The sequence below is a fragment of the Meles meles genome, chromosome 19 (genome assembly GCF_922984935.1).
Source record: "Meles meles chromosome 19, mMelMel3.1 paternal haplotype, whole genome shotgun sequence".
In the NCBI taxonomy this organism is placed as follows: Eukaryota; Metazoa; Chordata; class Mammalia; order Carnivora; family Mustelidae; genus Meles; species Meles meles.
The window spans coordinates 17,314,548-17,338,601 of NC_060084.1; the positions used below are offsets into that span (position 1 = coordinate 17,314,548).

The following is a 24,054-nucleotide window of genomic DNA, read 5'->3' on the forward strand; positions in this document are numbered from 1 at the left end:
GGTTACTCTCAGGTCCCCTCCAAGCTGGTTTAATAACTGGTTTTCCCTCAAAGGACTTGTTTAAGGTTAGCATCTCCTAGAAGGTATCTCCTGGCACCTCTCTTGGAGATAGGCCTTCTAATGTCATATTGCTCAAAAATTTATCAAGCTGGCATCTCAAAGTGAGATCCTACAAACTCATTCTTAGGCCCCCACACTCTAGGGGTGGCACCAAGTTCAGGCCTGCAGCTCAGGGTCGCTTGGCGCCTGGGCACGGTATAGCCTGGCAGTGCCCATGGGAGGATCCCTGGTTGTGCTTTGTCTGGTGGGGCTGACTGGGCCACTGGAGGCTGGAGGGAGGTGGAACTGGGTGCAGACCAGAGTGTGTGGGCAGTTCTTGAAATTGTGAATCCTGTTTATAGCCCTGGTTTTTCTGGGGTTTCCTATGCAAATGCCAAAGGAAGTGCTTATCCAACTGGTTTCCCCATAGGCTATGCAGCTACAGCTCCCAAACAGCTACACTTCCGACACACCAGTGGGACAGTGCCACCGTACTCCTCCTCCCCTGACCCCTACCAGACTGCTGTGGACCCCAAGCAAAGTGCCTATCCCCAGCAAAGCCCCAACGCACAGCAAGTCATGTGCTACACACAGCGCCGACGTGTCCCGCCTGCTCCTGTCATGCACCACACCAAGGGGCTGCAGCCCAACTGCACACAGGAGACAGTGTACGCTGCCCCCATCCCTCCACCTAGAAGCATGGGCATGGTGGCTGGGGCCACTATGGCCGTGTCGACAGGTACCCTGCTGACCATCCACTCCCCAATTTCTGCTACCCCCCATGCAGTCACTGTGCCCACATACTGGGGCCTGGAGAACGCCCATCTACAGCTAGGTACACTGTCCGTGGTGATCACCCTGCCAGGGTTGGAGCATGGAGATGTGCAGTCACATCATGGAGGCTCCACAGCTGGTGCTGCACACCTCACACCTCCAGCCCCGACTTTCTTCTTAATGCTCTCGACACCTAGCCAAACACTACTGTGTCCCGGCCCAGCAGGTCACGGCACCATTAGTCTCCAGCTAATTCTGTGTGTTGGTCCTAGAGCAAATCTTGTTTTGTGGGCTGTCTGGCAATTTTTTAGCTAACTGATAAAAAATGATGATAAAAAGGGTATTAATCTTAAACACACACACACACACACACACACACACACACACAAAACGAGCAATCCCACACACTCTAGCTTAAAAAAGTTGCTAAGACTCTTGGCACCTCAGTATCTTCCATGGCAAAGGGTCTGTAATTCACTTCCTTTCATTCATTTCACAAATATTTTTAGGGTACCTGCTGCATGTGGGGCCCTGTACTAGATATCTCAAGGAAGAGGGATGAATACCTTACCAGACAGAGGCTTGCAGCCAGCTCTCAGACACTCACTGACCCTCACAGCCTGAAAGCCAGGTCCAGTGAGGGTACTTGGGATGTGGAAAGTGAGGGTGAGGGTAAAGGTTTCACAGCACAGATACCCTGAGACACAATTCAGAGTGCTCTATGAACTGATCAAAGAATGTTCCAGAACAGGTGTACCAGGAGCAAAGTGGGAATAGCACCTGGCTAATGTCATTCTCAATCATATCTCACTCTCCAGCAGAATTAGATGAGCTGGTCTTTCTACTGGGAGTGTCAAGGGTCAGGGAAGGCTTTGTGGGGAGAGGCCGCTTTAAGAGTCTCTCAGTAATAAAGAGGTTTGCCAGGCAGATAAAGGAAGAAAGGGCAGTTCAGGCCAAGAAAACAACATGAGCAAATCTCAGAGAAATACTTTATGATTTAAGAAGTGCCCTAAAAGAAGTACAAACTTTGCTATTCAAAGAATTCCAGAGAAATTCCCAGATCAACAAAACAAAACCAATGCAGTGGTGTTTGCCTCTTGATACAAGAATGTGTGCCTGACTACTGGGTATTCACTCTAAAGATACAAACGTAGTGATCCGAAGGGGCACGTGCACCTGAATGTTTATAGCAGCAATGTCTACAATAGTCAAACTATGGAAAGAACCTAGATGTCCATCAACAGATGAATGGATAAAGAAGATGTGGTATATATACACAATGGAATACTATGCAGCCATCAAAAGAAATGAAATCTTGCCATTTGCGACGACGTGGATGGAACTAGAGGGTATCATGCTTAGTGAAATAAGTCAATCGGAGAAAGACAACTATCATATGATCTCCCTGATATGAGGACGTGGAGATGCAACATGGAGGGTTAGGGGGATAGGAGAAGAATAAATGAAACAAGATGGGATTGGGAGGGAGATAAACCATAAAGTGACTCTTAATCTCACAAAATAAACTGAGGGTTGCTGGGGGGAGGGAGAGTTGGGAGAGGGGGAGGGGGGTTATGGACATTGGGGAGGGTAGGTATGTGCTATGGAGAGTGCTGTTAAGTGTGTAAACCTAGCGATTCACAGACCTGTACCCCTGGGGATAAAAATACATTATATGTTTATAAAAAAAAATAAGAAATAAATAAAAAATTAAAAAAAAAAAGAATATGTGCCTGAGTTTGGCACTGGCCTAATTCTCCTCCCTCTGCCTCTGCAGGGAATTTCTTGGAGATAGCTCATGCTAAAAGCCCTTAGTAATGTTTTCCTCCAAAGACACACCAATCCCCCACTGGATAATTAGGATGTAACCAAACCTTTGGAGAACGGTTGTTTTCTCTAAAGGTATAAACTGTGGCAGCCCAGGGACTGACTAGGGCTCCTTAATTGATACATGTTATCTGCATTTGAATCTCCTTTTCCATTTTGTAAAAGCATGCACCTTCTTTTTTCCCCAGCTGTTTGAGCTTATTTAAAAGAACTGTCTGTTGCATACAAGTATGTGGGCAAAATGGCAAAAAGTGCTACCTTTGATAAGAAAGTGGCTGCATCTTAATGTAGTCTGTAATGATTTAGGATCATAGAACTCTTCTTTCTTCCAGACCAGGTCTGCTCCAGAGCCGGTGAATGATTCCCAAACTGTTGCCCACCCCACCTGACTGAAATGTAGAAAGGTCTCTCTGGACAGGAACCATGTAATGCGTACTGTCAGATTGGACATGTCCAGCGTACTGGGCCAGACCTCACCTCCCAGAGAATTGGTATAAGGGCCATAAGGATAGGAATGACTGAGATTAAGCTTAGGAAAGAACAGGAGGCTCCCTAACCAACCCCAAAAGGGCTGAGGGGACAGGATACTGCAGTATCATTTGAGTTTTGGAAGTTCTTATTAAGGAGAAAATGTAATCCACAGAAAACAGTATCTATGACCTTGGAAACACATTCAAACCCTCTGGTGTCTGGGCTGGCAGGGGTGGCCAAGTCGGGAGACTTGTAATGGATCAGGGAAGAAAGGTCAGAATTGACTTCAGGAAGAGCCTGCATAGCCCCCAGGAGAATCCTTTATTCCAGTTTCCCAGGATAGAGACGGATACTCCTGGCCTCCTGGTCCCAGGAAGCCAGTTCCTCTGGGAATGGACACTCACCAGTGGCCTTCTAGACCCAGGGGAAATGTTTATCTCAGAGGTTCAACTTGTAAGCCAAGTCACCCCAAACAATCTGTAGTCTAACACTCTCATGGCCTGATGGTGGCACTTCAGAGAAATTAGTGAAGACATAGTCCAGACTCCCCACAATGCCCTTCATGTTCCCCAGCACTGGAGCTGGTTGTTGGCCAGGCGCCTCTCCTGAGAAGGGAAATGACCTATTCAAGGTCAAATAGCATGAGAAGATCTGCCAACTTCTGTTTTAGGGAATACAGTTGTTGAAAACAACAAAAAATGTTGTATAAGACAAGAAAAATGCCTTCTTGAGAATATTGAAGAACTGACAAAGGAGAAAGGAATCAAGTCAAAAGGGAAGGAGAGGCAAAAACCTAGAGAAGTAAAGAATGCTGAAGTCCTTCTGGTTCTCTAAGTGTTTGCTAATACAGGGACATCTGAATCTCAGTTTTAATGGCCTTGAGGGGCAATGTGGACAAATGTCAAATCTCAGGACCTGTTCCCAGTCAGGAATCTACCAGAAGACCCTCCCAGATTAAGCTTGCACCCTAAAAGGTCTCATACCCAGAGAATGCAAAAGAAGGGAAGGAGGGGCTCTCCCTAAGAAGTCAGGCCACAATCTGGCCTTCATACAGAGTAGCAGCCCAAATTCACATCATTGGGGTGGTTCAACTAAGTCATGAACTTAGTTCAAAGTACTTCTGCACTGCTAACACTCTGAAGCACTGCTGCCACTGTGAGGGTATATAAATCCTCTCTGGCGGAAGGCATCTTCATCCCAGGCCTCAACGAATACCCACTAATAAATTCTCCAGTATACTGAGTGGTACACAACCCAGAAATAACCAACCACACAAGGAAATAATGAACAAGAACCAGAAAAGACAACAAACAGCAGGCACAAAACTATACCTTCAGATAATGGGATTGCCAAGCACAGATTATAAAACAACTATACTTAATATAAACATATTAAATATGAAATAGAAGACAAGCTTGGAAATACCTGCAAAAATTAGGAAACTATAAAGAATGACCCAACAGATCTGAGAAATATGCAAACAGAACTCCCCAAAATGAAAAATACCATGACTGGAATTTTAAAACACAGTGGAAGATTAAACTTAGCTAAAGGGACCATTTGTGAACTGGCAGATGGATTAAAAGAAAGCAAAAGGGAAAAAAAAAGGCAAAAGGAATAAGCAGAGAGAGATCAAAAGATGGAAAATATGGAAGCCACATACTGCAAAATTCATTCTTTTCCAGTGTACAATTTAGTGTGTTTTTAGTGTATTAACAGAATTGTGCAACAATCACCACTACCTAATTTTAGAACATTCTCATTACCTCAAAAAGAAACTCCATATCTATTAGCAGTCACTCCCCATTCTCTCCTACCCCCAGATCCCAGCAACCACTGATCTACTTTCTCTGTGGATTTGCCTATTCTGGATGTTTCATATAAATGGAGCCGTGTAATCTGGGGTCTTTTGTGTCTGGTTTCTTTCACTTGGCATAAGTTTTCAGAGTTGATCCAAGTTGGAACATGTGTCAGTTCTTCAGTCCCACAATGGCTCAGTAACGGTGCATTGTGCAGATATGCTACTTTTACTTGTCCATTTGCCTGTTGATGGACATCGGGCTTGTTTCCACTTTTCTGACTATTAGGTAACATGCTGCAGGGGCACCTGGGTGGCTCAGTCTGTTAAGCTTCTGCCTTTGGCTCAGGTCATGCTCAGGGTCCTGGGATCAAGCTCCATGTCCAGCTCCCCACTGAGCAGCAAATCTGCTTCTGTCTCTCCCTCTGTCCCTCCCCCTACTTGTGCACGTGCATGTGTGGTTTCTCTCTCTCTCAAATACATAAATAAAATCTAAAAAAAAGGAAAGATGCTGCTATAAACATTTGTATTTTTAAAAAGATAGAAAATATGGAGTAAGGGTTCAGAGACATGGAAAAGAGTGACTTATGATTAGAAGGAGTTCTGGGAGGAAAAGAGAGAGAGAATGGAGAGAGGGAATTCTTGAAGAGATACTGGCTGGGAATTTTCTAGAACTGATAAGAGATGCCATTCACAGATGTTAAGAATACCAAGGAATTCCAAGGAGGATTTTTAAAAGGAAGAAGAAAATAAAGAAACACACATTTAAACACATAGAGTAAATGACAGAAAATGCATGTAAGAAGAGACAGGGAGAGAGAGAGAGGAAAAAGCAAAGAAAAGTAATATACCTTACTCTAACAGCTGATTTATTAATGGCAACAGTAGAAGCAGGGGGTGAAACGGACCTGACAACTCAGAATTCTTCATCCAGTGAAAACATCTTCCATGAATGAGCACAAAGCAAACACATTTTCAGACAAACAAAAACTGAGAGAATGTGTAACCAGGGAATTCTCATTAAAGGATATTGTAAAGAATGTATGTTGGGCAAAATGAAAATGATCCCAGATGGAAGATGGAAAATCTGAGATATAAGAACATATGAAGAACCAAAAAAAAAAAAAAAAAAGTGGTAAATAAGTGCCTAAAGCTAAAAAAATGTTGGCTTAACTATAATAGTAATTACAAGGTCTTGTGAGGTTATAGTAAAACAAGACAGAATTAAAGTACAAAACAATAATGAGGAGGGGAAACAGTTAAGATGTTTCAAGATTCTGCACTACCAAAGAGGAAAGTAAAGCAGCTAACTTTAGACCTTGATAACTATGCATATGGTAATTTCTAGGTAACCACTAAAAGGAAGAAGAAAAAGAAACACAGCATATAACTTCTAATTAGTGGAGGAGAAAAAAGACAATAGTAAAAAAAAAGAAAAATCAGTCAAAAAGAGAAACATGAAGAAGATGAGAAGAGAAAGCGCAAAATAGGATTCAGCGTCATATTGGGCACACACCTGTGTGTGTTTGTGTGTGTGTGTGTGTGTGTGTGTGTGTGATGGAGCTGGGTCTTGTTTGCTCCACATGGCTATGGAAAGTCACCATCCATCCCCAGGGCACCCGCACTACCTCCCAACACAGCCCCCATACTACTTGTCCACTTTAGATGTCTGGACACTAGCAGGCCTCACTGCCTGCCCCTTCCAGAGGCCTCCCCTGCAACCACAGCCCACAGTGCTGGGCTCCCTGAGGCAGGAGACTCAGATACTGTATTAACAACTACAGGGCACAGTGAGTGATACCTCCAGCTACTCCACAAGCTGGTCTTAACATCATCCTAGTTTTACTGGCGAGGAAACAGGCTTTGACAAATGAACTAACTTGCCTAAGATTGCTCAACTATAAAGCAACAAACCTAGGTTTGCTTGTCTGACTCAGAGGTCCCATGCCCTTAAGCATTAAACTGGCTTTCAAGGTTTTGTTTTATTTTGTTTCAATTGTGGTAAAATACACATAACATAAAATTTACCATCTTGGCCATTTTTTCTAAGACTTTTTTTTTTTTTAATTTGACAGAGAAAGACAGAAACCACAAGCAGGCGGAGAAGCACGCAGGGGGAGAGGGAGAAGCAGTCTCCTGGCAGAGCAGGGAGCCCAATGCAGCCTCAATCCCAGAATGCTTAGATCATGACCTGAGCTGAAGGCTGACGCTTAACTGACCGAGCCACGCAAGCAGCCCTGTCTTAGCCATTTTTAAGTGTCCACTTACATGGCATTAAAGTACATTCACAATGTTGTGTAACTATCACCACCATTCATCTCCAAAATCCTTTTCATCTTACAAAGCTGAAAATCTGTACTCATTAAATAGCAACTGCCCCTCTCCCAAGTCCCCTGCAACCACCATTTTACTTTCTGTTTCTTGGTTTTCAAGGATTTATAGTCTGGTTCCAAGCTCCCATCTCAAGCTCTACTTGGGCAGTGCTCACTACTCTGGCCTCTGACCATGCTCTGCCTGATCCTAGCTCAGCTTTTGCTCACACCAATCCCTCCACCTGAAATTTCCTGCTCCAACCCTAGCCTTTTGGAAATTTCATCCTAAATGTCTCCTTCTCAGGAAAGAACTTTAGAGACTGACAGGGACTTGCATCATGCTCAGTGTGTTCGTGTTCCGCCTGCCTGCTAGGCAGTGAGTTTACTGGGAGCCAGGACCGTGCCTATCCATCCCCAGAAGTACGGCGCATAGTGTGCCTGTTTTCTGAATTTTTAAAACTCAGCTCAAGCATGGGGCACCTGGGTGGCTCAGTCACTTGAACCGCTGCCTTTGGCTCAGATCATGATCCCAGGGTCCTGGAATCAAGCCCCGCATCAGGCCCCCTGCTCACTGGAGAGCCTGTTTCTCCCTCTCCCTTTGCCTGCCACTCTGCCTGCTTGTGCTCTCTCTTTCTTTTTAAATAAATAAATAAAATCTTAAAAAAAAAATAAATAAATTCAGCTCAAGCGGACAGGTAGAAGTTGCACACAAGCAGATCCTTTCCCAAGCAGCAGCGCTTGGAGGACAGGGCACATTCTTCTGGAGCTTGTCATTTAGAGCATTCATACCTGTGCTATGTAATTATCCCAGCCACGTGCCCTCTCTGTGTGGGAAGCACACAGAAGTTTCTGTGGGCAGGGGTACTGCTGGGTGGTGTAAGGGCTGGTTCTGAGTTTAGGACTGCCCTTCTGTGGACCCTCTCATTGCTCTCACCTTTGGAGGTGAGTACCAGCTTCTATTAAGCCCACGCCTCCGGCCTTGACAGTGATCTGCATCTCTGCGCCACCATTCCTTTTCAGAATTCACAAGAAAACTATAAACTGCAGCTGACACACCTCCCACCTTCCTGCCAAGACTCAGACCCAGGAAAATCAAATTAAAGCAATGCGTATAGATTTGGTGCTGGTGGATGATGCCAGTGCAGAGGAGATACAATGGAATGAGGAAGGTTCAGAGCTGCCTGTCCATGTTCAGAAGGAGCTTACAATCTAAGCAGAGAGATAAATCACATAGGAAAGCTATGCGGAGGGAAGTGGGATGAGGACTAATCACCAGTTTCAGGCCATAGGGGAAGAGGTTCTGCAAGACTGAGCGCCGGAGACGGGCTTAGTGCATGGTGTCAGGGCAAGAGCAGGCCCATCCAGCTGACAGCAACTGAAATGCAAGCTGGTTCTTGGAGGAACAAGTGCGGGGGTATTTGTGTACACAAAACTGAGGGACGAGGAGAAGAGTGTACACCAGGTAAAGGGTGTGGATGTCCCTGAGGCCACCAGCTTGGCTGAGTGGACAGAGGCCAGATGAAAGGAGCAGGTAAAAGAAGCTGAGGTTGGAAGTGGGCCAGGCTGAGGATAGACACCAGGCTGAGAAACTTGAGGCTTGATGAGGCTGCTCTGTGGAGGGCCTGCCGCGTGCAGGACTGAAGGGAATGTACATCAGGCAGCCCCTCCCTTCTTTCCTCCACAGTCTCAGTGCTGTGAACTGAGCCCTGAACCCCAAAGGAGCACTTCCTTTCTGGACCCAACAAAAGGCAGAAAAAAATAAAGCCCAGATCCGTCTGACAAAGGGGAAATCAGCTTCTCCCACACCTAGTTCTTTGACTTGTACCCAAGACCTTAAATATGCCCTTTGAAACCTTTCATTCATTGAAGTTGCTTTTCTTTGAAACCATAAAAGAACACGGGGCTGCAGTCTGTCTTCCTGGCAGGAAAATTCCACATGCAACTTGCAGCATTTTACAGAGTGGAAACTGCTGGCCTGAGAGTTTGGGTCCTTTCTGGACCCAGGAGTTAAGGCACTCTGTGGTAAGCCAGTTGGGTGACCTTGGCCAGGTCACTGAATCTTAGGAGACCTCCCTTTGCTCACTCATGGTACGAAGCTAACAGCCACAGCTGACTCCACTCAGGAAGGTGGCCTCCCTTCCACACACAAAGGCTGCTGCAAGTGCCAACAAGGACATCAGGCTAGTTGAGATTCCACTTGGTTTTTAGATTCCTAAGAGTGGTTGTCTCTCCCACTGGAGAGTTCCAGACCCTTGGGCTGTCATTGCAGGAGAACGATGTCAAGGAAGGCAAACTGTCACCAGAATTAAACAACCATCAAGAGTGGAATGGCCTCAAAAGGATGCTGTCTGGTCTTTGCCTCCATGATCAATGCCAGATGGAAACTGCAGGGCATCCAGAGCACTGTCCGCACCAAATGCTTGTGCGTACAGCAGGAAGTCAGAGGCTGATTAGCTTAAGAGACATCAGAGACCAGAATAGGATGGTGACTTCATGAAGACATGGAGATGGACATGTGCTGGGGAGAAGACAGAATACTGGCCCAGAGTACCAGGAATCTTGAAAGAAAATGAACCTTGACTATTACCTCACATCAGATACAAAAATTAAAATGGAACACTGACTTACAAGTCAGAACATGACTTAGAGGTAAGAACTAAAACTACAAAATGAGTAGAAGAGGGGCACCTGGGTGGCTCAGTTGGTTAAGCGTCTGCCTTCAGCTCAGGTCATGATCCCGGAGTCCTGGGACTGAACCCCAAATCGGGCTCCCTGCTCAGTGGAGAGCCTGCTTCTTCCTCTCCCTCTGTCTGCCTACTTGTGCTCTCTCCCTATCTCTCTGTCAAATAAATAAATAAAATCCTTTAAAAAAAAACGACTAGAAGAAAATATAGGAGAAATCCTTTGTGGCCTCAGATTCAGCAAAGACTTCCTACATTAGTATACAAAAGCATAGGCTCCAAAGGATAAAAATCAATATACTGATCTAAAAATCTTCATCAAGATTTTAAACTTTTGTACTTCAAAATACATTGCTACAAAAATGAAACAGGGGGTGCCTGGGTGGCTCAGCCATTAAGTGTCTGCCTTCAGCTCAAGTCATGATGCCAGAGTCCTGGGATCGAGCCCCGCATCAGGCTCCCTGCTCAGCGGGAAGCCTGCTTCTCCTTCTTCCACTCCCCCTGCTTGTGTTCTCTCTCTCGCTGTGTCTCTCTCTGTCAAATAAATAAACAAGATCTTAAAAAAAAAAAAATGAAACAGTAAGCCACAGACTAGGAGAAAATATTTGCCAATAAGCAAACTTTATAAACTTTAGCTTCTCTTGACATTTCAGCATAGCTATTATCCTCTGCCAATTCATCACAGAGCTTGTCAATAAATTCCAAGGGGAACTATAACATATTTGAATATATATTTGAAATATAAGCCTATTGGTGGATAGTTTATAAACATTTATATAAAACATATAATTCTTATATGATATATAATGTATTATAATATATAACATACACTATTTTAATGTGTCATAACATGAATTACAACTCTTTTATATATTATATTAGTATGAACAACCCAACTTTAGATATGGGCAAAACATTTGAAGAAACATTTTACCCGGGGCGCCTGGGTGGCTCAGTGGGTTAAGCCTCTGCCTTCAGCTCAGGTCATGATCTCAGGGTCCTGGGATCGAGCCCCACATCGGGCTCTCTTCTTGGTGGAGAGACTGCTTCCCCCCCTCTCTGCCTACTTCTCTGCCTACTTGTGACCTCTCTCTCTAACAAATAAATAAATAACATCTTAAAAAAAAAAAGAAAGACTTCATCCAAGAAAATATATAAATGACAAGTAAACACATGGAAAGATACTCAACATCATTAGTTATTAGGAATATGTAAATTAATACCATAATGAGATACTACTACTACACACACTAGAATGGCTAAAATTAGAAAGAATGATCATACCAAATGTTGTCAAGGATATGGAGCAACTAACTCTTAGTTCTGATAGGAATGTAAAATGATTCAACCACTTTGGAAAATAATTTAGCAGTTCTTTAAAGTTAAAACCTACATCTACCATATGAGCCAGCAATTCCACTCCTAGGTAATTACCCAAGAGAAATAAAAAACATATATTCATTCAAATACTTGTACATGAACATTCATAGAAGCTGTATGTATAGTAGCCCCAAGCTAGAAACAGCTCAATTGTCCATCAACAGATGAATGGATATGGATAAACAAACTGTGGTATATCCATACAACAGAATACTACTCAGCAACAAATAGGAACAAACTATTTATACATGCAATGACATGGATGAACCCTAAAATGATGAGGTTATGAAAGAGGGCAGACAAAGTGCACATATGGTATAATTCCACATATATACAATTCTAGAAGAGGTTAACTGATCTACAGCAGCTGATGGCACATCAGTGGTTGGCTAAGTGGGGCAGGAAGGGTGGGGAGGAAGGATTCCAAAGAGGCACAGGGAAATGAGTGATGAATACATTCCTCGTCTTGGCTGCGGTGATGGTTTCTCATATGTCAAACTCATCAAATTGTATGTTTTCAACATATACAGTTTACGTCAGTTATATGGGAGAAGGTGTCAGCCTTTGGTCCCTTGGTGGAGACCAGTCACTCCTCTGCTCACCTGGTGGGGTATGGGTGTGGAGTTTGTCTATGAAATCTGTGTCTCCTTCACCATCCAGGTCCCTCACTTGTTCTAGGTTTCTCAGGAGACAGAGCTGCATCTTCTGTGTCAAGTCTCCTACTGAGGAAGAGGACGACCATGACGGAGCAGCCTCCTTAGGCAGCAGCAGATGACCAGTGGCGATCACACCGGGCTCCTGGAGGAATCCACCCAACCATGGAGCATGTGGGCTGCTGTCATTCCTGCCCCATTTGTGGAAGGTGCCACAACTCACTCCAGGAATACTCCCCACATTGCTGCAGAACTGAATAAGGCAGAGGTGAGATGCTGAGCCCTGCGTGGCTCTTGAAGGAAGTGAACTCTTAGGGCTCACCGTTCAGGTCAGGGCTGTCAGACAAGATGGTCATTACATAACCTACAGTGACTCGTGAAATTCTGGAGCCAGGAAGCCAACACTATGTGCAAGGTGCTCCTCCAGCGATTGGCTAACCCCAGATTCCAATCTTTACCACACTGGCCTGATGGAAGTCTCTTGAGGTCCTGACTCAAGGAGTTAAGTTCTGTGGCATTCGGCTAGGCTAATGCAACCCTCCACCCTGCTCTCAGACCTGTGTGATCTGCCCTCACCCTCTGTGGGTTTTCCTTGATAGCATTAGCCTCACTAAAGGAAAGCTGGGTTCAAAAAAATCCAGCCATAAAATGGACATATGTATTGGGGTTACTATTCATACGACTAAAGGAAAAACTTTCCTGTACTCACAACACTTCTGACACCAAAGCGTGGGCTCTCCCTTCACATTAGGCAATTCCGACACTAACTACCCAGAGTTAGTGAAGATGCCAGAGGTTAAGGGCTCAGGCCCATGACAGTGTCCCCACTTCAGACACCAACTGAAAGTAGTGGGTGCCCAGATAACCCACACTTCTGTCCAACTTGGCTCCAAATCAAGGGTTCCCATGAGCCCCTTTCAGGCTCAGTAATTGGCTATATGGCTCTCAGGACTCACGGAAACACTTTATACTGTTTCTAGTATATTACAAAGGTTACAGTTTGGGAATAACAAAATGGAAGAGATACACAGAGCAAGACATGGGGAAGGGGTGCGGAGCTCCGGTGCCCTCTGTGGGTGCGCCACTCTCCTAGCACCTCAGTGTGCTCACCAACCCAGTAGCTCTCTGAACCCTTCCATTTACAGATTTTATGGGGGCTCCTTTACACAGGCACAATTGATTAAATCATTGGTCATTGGTGTTTAAGTCAATCCCCAACGTCTTTCCCCTCCCCAGAGATTGGGGGTGACTGAAAGTTCCAAGGCTCTAATCACATGCCAGTTCCTCTGGAAACCAACCTCCATTACCCTACCCCAAGCCACCTCATTAACATAAATTCAATTTTGGTTGCAAGGGGCTTAAATGAATAACAAAAAATACCCCTCTCAGTTCTATCACTCAGGAAACTACAAGAATTTCAGCAGCTCTGTGCCAGAAACCAGTGACAAAAACCAAATATGTACTTTTTTTCTTTCATTCCCTTTTTTTTTTTTTTTTTGTATTTATTAAACCACAGCATTACAATGAGAAAGGAATTAGATACCTGATGGACAGGTGTTCTGGGTGTTCCTCTAAGTCACATAGTCTCTCACAGGCATCCAAAAAATTATATGGTTTGCAAAAAATGTCTGCAGATGGATTTTCAGGCATGCCTGAGAAGCAGGGCGACTCTTCTACTGAGAGTTATCCTCTCCTCTGGGTTCTTCTGGGACTCCATTTCCTCAAGAAGTTTACCTTAATTCTGAGAAGGGCCAGGCTGCAGGGCCAAGGGACTGTGCGTGGCAGACAGTCTGAGCTTTCTTTCTTGGTCACTATGAATGCCCCACTGACCTTTGTGGATGCCACAGGCCTTGCTCTGTTCTCCAGCTCTGGCCCAAATCCATATCTCACCTCAGCCCAGCATCTCTACAGGCTCAGAACTGGGGAGGACTCCTCATCCTCCCAGACATTCCTGACTGACTCAGCTGCCCAAATGTTAGGAAAAGCTTGCTTTCTAGATCTCTCACCAGATAACAACTCGCCACTGGGCCAGGTAACCAAGCAAATTTTCCTGATGAATTTAAGTGGAAATCAAGGGCCCAGAATGGCCATTCCAGTAGGCAAGGCAAGGCCACCCCTGGAAGACACCTTCCCTTACCAAGCACTTGCACAGGGCTCACACTGGCACAGCACGTTTCCCACTTGAGTTAGAATATGGTCTCCCTGGGAGAGCTTTTGTCCCTGCTGGCATATAGGAAAATAAGGGTGTGAATGAGAAGGCATTAAAGTCAACTGCAGAGTCCTTTGGAGAAGGACATGGGGTTTTGCTACTGAGTGCCCTAATACCTGGTGTTAACGTGTAGCACACACAGATTATGCCTATGTAGCACAGAGTGGAGGGGGCATCCAGGTCTCAACCCTAGGGCCACCTACTTTCCTATTAGGAACTCAGTTCCCTGTTTAAATATTTACTGGGCACTTACTATATGTTGGCCCTGTGATTTCAGCCTCATTCAGATGGATGAGGCCCCTGCCCTGAAGGTTCTCACAGCGTCAGCTGGGTGGCATTAGCCCTGAGATGCCATGAAGCAAGAGCAGAGCTGACCAGGTGGGATGCCAGAAGCAACTCAGGTAGAACTCCAGAACTCCACCCCTGAGTGAAGGGAGAAAGAACTCAGGACAGGATAGGGTAGGGCCAGATACGGGAAGAAGAAGCCAACACCTCAGCCCAAAGCAAACAGATATGTGTAGGGGAGGTATACGTGTTTGTGTGTGAGTGTGTGTGTGTGTGTGTGTGTGTGTGAATCCTGGCCAGGTTCGGTGAGTGGCCAAGGCTGGCTGAGTGCGAAGAAGGTCTAAAGAAAGTCATGGGCCCCACCAGGGCCTCTCCTGAAGGCTTCATGCACTGCTCCTGGTCTTAGCAAGACGGGTCCTGCACCAGTCTTGGGCCTGAGGTCCAGCAGCATGGCTGGAAGCAAAGGCTAGGCTTTTAGGGAAATAGTGAGGAGTACATGAGCAAGCAGAGACCTTCAGAAGGTGAGCCTAAGGAGTGCCTGGGTGGCTCAGTCATTGAGCATCTGCCTTCAGCTTGGGTCAAGATCCCAGGGTCCTGGAATCAAGCCCTGCATCAGGCTCCCTGCTCTGTGGGAAGCCTGTTTCTCCCTCTCCCTCTCCCGCTGCTTGTGTTCTCTCTTTCCCTGTCTCTCTCTCTGTCAAATAAATAAATAAAATCTTTAAAAAAAAAAAAAAAGGAAAGAAGAAGGTAACCTCTCTGGGCTCAGACCTAGTTTGCAGTGACATGGCTAAATGCACCAAGAAGGTTGGAAACATGGGTAAATATGGGGCTCATTATGGTGCCTCCCTCAGGAAAATGGTGAAGAAGATTGAAATAAGCCAGCATGCCAAGTACACTTGCTCCTTCTGTGGCAAAACTAAGATGAAAAGATGAGCTCTAGGGATCTGGCACTGTGGCTCCTGCACGGAAACCACTGCTGGTGGGGCCTGGACCTACAACACCACTTCTGCCATCACAGTAAAGTCCGCCATCAGAAACTGAAAGACTTGAAAGACCAGGAGAAGCTCCACCATCTGAAACATTGCTAGCCTATAATAAATGGGTTAATTTATGTAACAAAATTAAAAAGAAGGAGAAGAAGAAGGAGGAGAAGGAGAAGGAGAAGGAGAAGGAGAAGAAGAAGAAGAAGAAGAAGAAGAAGAAGAAGAAGAAGAAGAAGAAGAAGAAGGTGGTGAACCTAAGAGGTGGAAGGAGAAGAGCAGTTCAAGTTAGCTGCATGACAGTAGGGACACCTCCATGGCTCAGTCCCTTAAAGGTTGGCCTTCGCCTCAGGTCATGATCTCCAGATCCTGGGATTGAGCCCGCATCAGGCTCCCTGCTCAGCAAGGAGTCTGCTTCTCCCTTTCCCTCTCCCTCTGTCTCTCCCCACTGCTCATGATCTCTCTCTCAAATAAATTAATAAAATCTTAAAAAAAAAAAAAAAGCAGGGTGGCAGTGAAGGACTGGGCCACACTGCATCAACAATGCCGGCAGCACACTCTCACCAGGAATGTAGACCGTGGCTGCAGCTCCCACACATTTTCACCTGAGATGCATGTAAGCCTGAAACCCTTAGTTCTTGCAGTTGGCCTCCAGGCTCTGCTTCTCACTCACCACTTATCCCCTAGCCACCTTCCCTAGGCTTTGGCCTTCTTGGCTGTGTCGCCTGTGTCCATTTCGAGCTTGCCTTGTGAACTCTGCATCTGACTTGGACTTCCCTGACTCCTGGGTAGCCCCATATTCAGATGCCCTCCTCATCCTCCAGCTCCCATGGTTCCTATCTAATGCTACTCTGATCCCCATCCCACACCCACCTGCCAAATGATCAGATTAGCTGGTTGTACCCCACAGGACTTTCTCTGACCCAACTGATGGAGGCTGGTCCAGAGAGATCAAGGAGGGTGTGGCTCTAGGGAAGAGAGCAAAGTACAGGGATTTTGGGTAAGAAGTTAGGGTCACTCAGGAGCTGGATGGGGATGGGACCAAGGACACCTGGCCAGGCATGAGCTGGAGGCAGGCCCAGCTCAACATTCAAGAGACAAGGTTGAGGGGGTAGTCATAAGTGAATCCGGGAAGTCTCCTGGAGACCCCAGGATGTGATCTGAGAGGTGTCCAGAGTCACGAAGAGAAGCTTAAGGCCAGAAATCTGAGATACTTCCGGGAACTCAGCTGTGGACAACTATAAAATTAGGCATCTTTCTCATCTGGGCTTACTGTGCTCTCGTCCCAAGGCATCTCAAGAGATACTGATGGGTCAGGCAAAGCAAGAAACATAGATGAGACGGGCCAGCAGAAAGAAGAGCCGCAGTGACCAAGACAGCTCCACGCTTGGAGTAAAGCAGCTTGCTGGGTGCTTTGAAGAGAGTGCTAGCTCGCTCACCTTGCAGCCAGAGCTAAATTCTCCCCAGGGCACGCCACGCCAAGGGTATAGCACTTCAGAGGGTTTTCCTACTTTCTGCAGACCAATAAAGGTACAGTTAGCCAATCTTGCCCTGGGGAATTTCAGCTTAACCGCTCCCATCTGTTCATCATCCAAATCTGGAGCAGAGTTGGGATAAGACAGGAGACACATATATCAGTTCTGGAACCCAGGATCTCAAACATTGAAGAGTTAATTCGGTTTCAGAAACATGTCATCAACTCCCAAGAAGAATGTGGCTCCAAGGCTCCTAATGAATGAGAATGGCGCCACAGTGCCAACGCCCGCCAGTCCCACAGGTGCCATCTCCGGCCATCTGCAGCTGCATGGCACACGCTAACCAGGGCGAAGGCAGTGAGCAGCCTGGCACTGAGCCAGCTTCTGCCAGTCTGCTGCAGGATCCGAGGCAGACTACTGCTCTCCTGGCCTCAGTTCTGGATCTGTAAAACCCTTCTGCCCTGTGTCAGGCTAGCCGGGGGAGACCTGCCCACAGAGCATTGCTCTTTCTGCATGGGCTGAGCTCCGGACCATTCATCTTCCCCCATCAGAGAAAATGAACTTCCTCTAAACCTCTGTGGCTCGTGGAAGACTCAGCCAACACAGAGTACTCAGATGCCTTCCTCTGAAAGCAGCCAGTTCTATCCATGTGGCCCTGAGTGACCAAGGACAGCTAGCTGAGAGGAAAACAGAGAAAGGAGAACCAGACCAGAGGCATGTGTGCCCTCAGAGAACCCTCAGTTTCTTCTCCCAGACCACAGGGCTCAGCACCACCAGACTCCCTGCTGTTCTGGAGAGGGAGAGAGGAGTTGGAGCTGGACAGCTTCTCCACTCTGTGGCCTTGGCCAAGTGACTGCACTACTCTGTGCCTCAGTTTCCCCACATGCAAGTGGCTCCATTTTGAGGATTAAATAAGGATATGTGTCAAACAAGTGTCACATAACAAACACCCCAGAAATGTAAGTTGCTTTCCTTGTAACCACACCACCACCTTCCCTCAGGGAGGGCAAGCAAGCTGCTCTGTTGCTCTTTATCATAAGACAAATTCAGAATCTGCCCTCCAGGCTCTGGGGGAATCAGTTAACCAGTGACTGCAAAAATGTGTAGCTACATTATGAATAAACAAAAATGTGGGTGTTCCTGTTGCTTCCTTTACATTTTTTTTTTTTTTTTTAGCAAACTTTACTAGCAGATGTACAGATCCCAGTATTTTAGAAAATTTCAGTGGATAAGAACAACAAAAAACTATGTTACCCCAAATAACTTTTAAAAAAGAAGAACAGGGGCTTCTGTGTGGTTCAGTCAGTTAAATGTCAGACTCTTGATTTTGGCTCAGATCGTGATCTCAGGGTCTTGAAATCAAGACCTGCACTGGGCTGCTCTGTGCTCAACAGAGGCTACTTGAGACTCTCTCTCCCTCTCCTACTCCCCTCCCCCTGTTCACATGTTGCATGCCCACACTCTCTCTCTCACTCTCAAATAAATAAATAAAATCTTTTAAAAGAGGAAGAAGAGGAAGAGGAGGAGGAGGGAGGGAGAAGAGGAGGGGGAGAGGAAGGAGAAGAAGAAAAAGAAGAAACAAAAGTGACACCAAATTTATTTTTAGAAATGCCTCTTTTGGGGGCCAATATTTTAAAACAGCAAGAATAGTCACACACACACACACACACACACACACACACACACACACACACAGGATCTTTCCTACAAAGTGTTTAGCTATGCAATCTCAGGAAATCCTAGAACTCTTCAAATTTTCCATTCTGACCCAAATCCAATTTTAGTTCACTTTGAGAATGCCTTCTACTCATACTGAACAGAATATGAGATTTTCTATTCTCAATATTTGTTGAGAAAATAGTCTTATAATTTTAAAATCAAATTTGTTCAGAAATATTTCAAAACTAGCTTTTACACTATTTCTTATCACACCTTATTGTTTTTGGGGTTTTTGTTTTGTTTTGTTTTGTTTTGGTTGGAGTATAGTTGTGTTAGTCAAAATTGCCTTACTTTCACTGGTGATTATCATGGTGATTTTGCACCTCACAAGATTAAACAAACAGCCACACACTGGATTAGCCAAATGGAGCTGTAGCTGGCTTAGTCTCTAGAGGGGGTTTCCATCCTTTTCCATCGAATAGTTTTAAATATTATTTTGGTACCTGAAGGTTTAACCATAGTGAACAAAAATACTCTTACATTATTAAAAAAAAAGAGAACCAAGAGAAAAATTGTGTTATGTGGCTGAAGCCACTGGGGACAAAAGAAAGAATGCAAGCTCCAAACAGGCACAAACTTAATAATTTGGGGATCTCTTTGCAAAAACATGACACCTGTGTCAGTAAAACTCAACACACTCGGGGCGCCTGGGTGGCTCAGTGGGTTGAAGCCTCTGCCTTCAGCTCGGGTCATGATCTCAGGGTTCTGGGATAGAGCCCCGCATCGGGCTCTCCGCTCAGCGGGGAGCCTGCTTCCTCCTCTCTCTCTGCCTGCTTGTGATCTCTCTCTCTCTGTCAAATAAATAAATAAAATCTTTAAAAAAAAAAAAAAAACTCAACACACTCACAGTGGGTTCTCTCCAGCCAATCCAGAATACGACAGGCAAGGGGATCTTGGCACCTGGAGGGAGGGGTGTGGCCTGTGGGGCTGGCTCCATGGACAAGCAACCAGCCCAGTTGTACTGGGCCCTGAACTCAGGATTTAATGCAGCGCAGTTGTACTGGGCCCTGAACTCAGGACTTAATGCTCTATCTGGCCACCTCAAAGTCCTGAATAATTTTATCTTTGTGTTGATGTTTTGTAAATGAAGTCTGATGGGACTACAGAGCATGCACCAAAGGCTGGGTACCTCAATTCCCTGGGGCAGGTTCTCTGCTATCTGCCCACCACCCTTATGCAGTGGCCTTACCAGTCCTGGAACAGAGGCTCATGGTTGGATGCATGTGGCGACTGCACCACAGGGCCCCAGGCACTGTGAAGGTCTGCAACAAGGAACTGTGAGCAACCCTTGTGCCTGAGGACATACAACACTAAAAAACGGATTAAAAACACAACTACAGGGCGCCTGGGTGGCTCAGTGGGTTAAGCCGCTGCCTTCGGTTCAGGTCATGATCTCAGGGTCCTGGGATCGAGTTCCGCATCGGGCTCTCTGCTCAGCAGGGAACTTGCTTCCTCCTCTCTCCCTCTCTCTGCCTGCCTCTCTATCTACTTGTGATCTCTCTCTGTCAAATAAATAAATAAAATCTTTAAAAAAAACAACAACAATACAACTACAGGGCAAGAGAGAGAAACTGCTGAAGAAAAAAAAAGCTTTTTCCTGCTTTTTGAACAAGGGGCCCCACTTCCCACAAATTATATAACTAGCTCTGGCAACCAGCACTTATAGGAAAAAGTTCCAATTCTGGAAAAGGTGGAAATAGCTTCAGTGTAGAGCATGGGGACTTCTCCCAGCAGGGCTTAAGCAAGAAGACTGCCAAACAGTACCAAGGGCCGAGGCAAGGCTGGAAAGCACATACTGGGGTAAGGTACAGCATCTGCACAGCCATGTGGGGTGTTTCAGCAGCAAGTAGCTGCCTGGAAGAAAAAAAAAAAATGAATGGCTAGATTGGGGCAGGCGGGGCTTTCATCTTTACCTTTGGTTTAAAATGTTGGGAACTATTACACAAGCCAGTGGGAGTGCACATTGGTAAAACCTTTGGGAAGCAGCTTCGCATCCACTAGTAAAGTCCAAGACACACACACTCTTTAGAGAAATTCTCTACACATGCACAGGGACCAGTATGAGAGTGCTACAAAGCACTGTGGGAAATATGAAGAAAAAAACTAGGAATAAGCTTAATGTTAATCAGGAGAATAGATATGGTTGTATATCCACATGGTGGAATACTATGGAGCAATGAAGACAAATGAATTAGAGCTACATGTATCAACATGGAAACCTCTGGACTATAACATGAAGCAGCGCTGTGGGCCTGAAGCCTTCATGTGTGTCAGCTCTATGTCCCCCATGGTGGCTAAATCCCAGAACAGGGAAGCAGATGGCCTCCCATGGTTGAATATCAGTTAACCTCTAAGACCTACCTCATCCAGTCCACCAAGGGTCCAACGGAGAATTTCCATTATTAGAAATTTACTCCTTGGTGTCAAGGCTTTGTGCTGTGTTAGAGATCAAAGAGGCCTGATGGTTTCCAGCTCTACAGAACTCTGCTGGGCAGCTACTGGCCACAGCCCAAATCTGTTGTCACTAAAAAGCTCATGGGAGGAAGCCGAAAGAAAGGCTGAGAAGCTGGGTCAAGGACAGAATTTCAGGGAACACCAGTGTTAGAGGATTGGTTAGATGAAGAGAGGTCAGAGGGAGCAGGCAGAAAGCATCAGGGGCAAGAAATGCCAAAGAAACAAGAGCTTTAAGGGGGAGTTATAGAAATTGATCACATATCACAGAGGTAGGTCAGTTCTAGTGAAAAGATATCATTTAATAATTCAACAATTAAGAAGCTGCTAGTGACCTTAGTAAGGACAATTTTGGTAAAATTATGGGCATAGAACCGACTTGGTGGGAATGAAAGTAGCTAAGGAAATGGAGGCACAAAATGTGGGCTACCTTCAAGAAATTTGTTTATGAAGGGCGAGGTGGAAACTGCTAGGGAAGAGAAAGCGAAGGTAAGGGCCCGTGTCTAGAATGGGAGAGAATTCTGCTTGCAGGGTGAAGGAGCGGAAGAAGACACAGAGCAAGCAAGGATTAGAGAATCAGAGAAAGAGGGTAATTTATTGTACTGGATCCTGGAAGAGGCAAGAGAGGGTGGGAGGGGGGCGCCTGGGAGGATTGCCTTGGAAATGCTGTGTGGATCCTTTTAGAACCAAGGAAGAGTGGAACTGAGAACCTGATAGTCTACACTGTCCTGGAGCAGTAGAAGCTAAGGCCATCGGTGATAAAGACGGTAGTGGGGTGGACAACCTGAGGAGAGCTGGACGAGCAGGAAACAGCCACCATGGGGAACAGGATTAGTGTCTGGCCAGGTGTGAATAAAAGGAGTGGCAAAGAGCTAGCTGAGTTGGAAACCACATCTCTTGGTGGTGCTAATTTTCTTTTGTTCCAGTAGAGCTTAACAGCTCTGAAGTCCTGCAGACAAAATGGGAGACGGGATTATTCCAGGCTGGGGTAGGCAGAGAGGGTACAGTTGAATATGGGGCTCAAGGACACGGAGAATGCTAGGCAGATGACAGCAGCTCTGGGAACAGCTGGGGTTGGCAGACAAAAGAGATTTTTCCAGGTTTTTTTTTTTTTAAGGCTTTTATTCTTTTTTTTTTTTTTTAAAGATCTTATTCTTAAGTAGTCTCTATACCCAATGTGGGGCTTGAACTCACATCCCCAAGATCAAGAGTTGCATGCTTTACGGACTGAGCCAGCCAGGCAGCCCTTCAGTTTTCTTTTATATAAGAGGAAATAGTCTGTTATAACTTAAAAGATAGTAAATAGAAAAGCCACTCAAACGACTGGAGTTGATGTTTTCAACATTGAAGTAGCAACCCACACCTCACCTTGCTTCTTTGCCAGTGACCGGAGTCAAATGCTTCTACGGGCACATGACCTTGCCAGCCCACATCTTTTGGCCTTACAACCACCCCAGAAAATCAGAGGTTGGGATGAGATTCTTATCTTTACTTCCCACCCCTGTGCAGGTGACTGGTGTCGAAGGTGCTTAGAAAGATAAGTTTACAAGTTTCTAAAATGCAGTAACTTGGTCAACTTGATAAACTGTTATTGCATAAGTGGGATGGATACTATTAGGTATAGTCATTGCTTTTTGAAAAGAAGTCATGCTGCTGAACACAGCAGCAGTTTTATCGCCCTCAAACACCTTTAAGCAATTTTATCCATTTTTCAGAATTTAGAGATAGGGTCTATTTTTTGTGCTTTATAAATCTGAACTCATTTTCAGCTAGTTATTCCTGCTCTGCACTGTTTATACTAATAAAAAGTCAGAATTACTTAAATATCCAACAATAGGATTTGTTTCAGGATTTGGCTCAGGTCATGGTCTCAGGGTCCTGGGATCAAGCCCCACATCAGGCTCTCTGTTCAGCAGGGAGCCTGCTTCTTTCTCTCTCTCTCTCTCCCTCTGCCTACTTGTGCTTTCTCTCTGTCAAATAAATAAATAAAATCTTTTTTTTTTTAAGATTTATTTATTTATTTGACAGACAGAGATCACATGGTATATGGAGAGAGGCAAGCAGAGAGAGAAGCAGGCTCCCCGCCAAGCAGAGAGCCTGAGGCGGGGCTCGATCCCAGGACCCTGAGATCATGACCTTAGCTGAAGGCAGAGGCTTTAACCCACTGAGTCACTCAGACACCCCTAAATAAATAAAATCTTCAAAAAAAGAAAAAAAACAATGTGCATTCATGCCAGGAAAATTTAAAACTACAGATAGTTAAAAGGAGACCCTGAGGCTAGTTAATATGCAAGAGCTTGTCTTCCAGCTCCTTCTCTAATCCGTATACAGTGGGTTCACACTATATATACTTTCTTTCAACTACCTATAATTGTCTTAAGGAATCCAGCTCTCAGGGCTCAAGTGCCCTAACCACCTGACACATACCTGCCTGGCCCTGTGCCTTAGGGAAGGAGTTTTGGGAGAAAGAGTAGAATTTGCCATGAGCTTAACCTAAGGAGAAGAAAGACACTATGGGCTCTCCCTGGAAGGTGAAATGGCCACATCTGCTTCAGGGACCACAATGCCCTCACTGAATAATCATGTTAACAACCACCCCTGGACATCTGTGAATAATCTGGAACCTTGTAATTTGTGCTTTTGGAGAGTTCCACAAAGCCATGGTAGGTCCCTCAAACAGGGACACTCAACTCATGGCTGAGTGGAGACAGGGAAACTTGAACCTGAGCCATAACAAAGTAGGAACAAAGTTCAAAAGATTAAATGAGCTAAAAATGCCAACCACCACCCTGAATGGTTATTATCCTGAAATAACAGAGCAACCGAGCCCTTCTCCTCATGGAGCATCGCAGTATCCCCCCACAGGGCCCGCTCAGGAATGAGGAGATGTGCTCCAGACTCCCAGAGGTGCTGCCGCCTTCTGCCCACAGTCAAGTCCTGTGACCCCTGCTCTTTCAGCCTTCAGTACAGGAAGACAGAACATGGGGAGTTTCTTCCATG

General features: G+C 45.5%; 2 protein-coding genes across 2 annotated transcripts in view; one reads left to right on the forward strand and one right to left on the reverse strand.

The window, feature by feature from the left end:
• Nucleotides 1-24,054, reverse strand: part of ZFP90 (ZFP90 zinc finger protein) — a 98,258-nt gene that overhangs the window by 62,327 nt on the left and 11,877 nt on the right. The gene's annotated exons all lie outside the window — the stretch shown is intronic.
• The window catches only part of LOC123930500 (myelin-associated neurite-outgrowth inhibitor-like), a 75,600-nt gene that overhangs the window by 39,207 nt on the left and 12,339 nt on the right, over nt 1-24,054 (forward strand). Inside the window, exons 2-3 of the mRNA XM_045986729.1 lie at nt 374-842; nt 9,959-9,968. Coding sequence (XP_045842685.1) covers nt 374-842; nt 9,959-9,968 — 479 coding nt within the window. The remainder of the gene's footprint in view (nt 1-373; nt 843-9,958; nt 9,969-24,054) is intronic.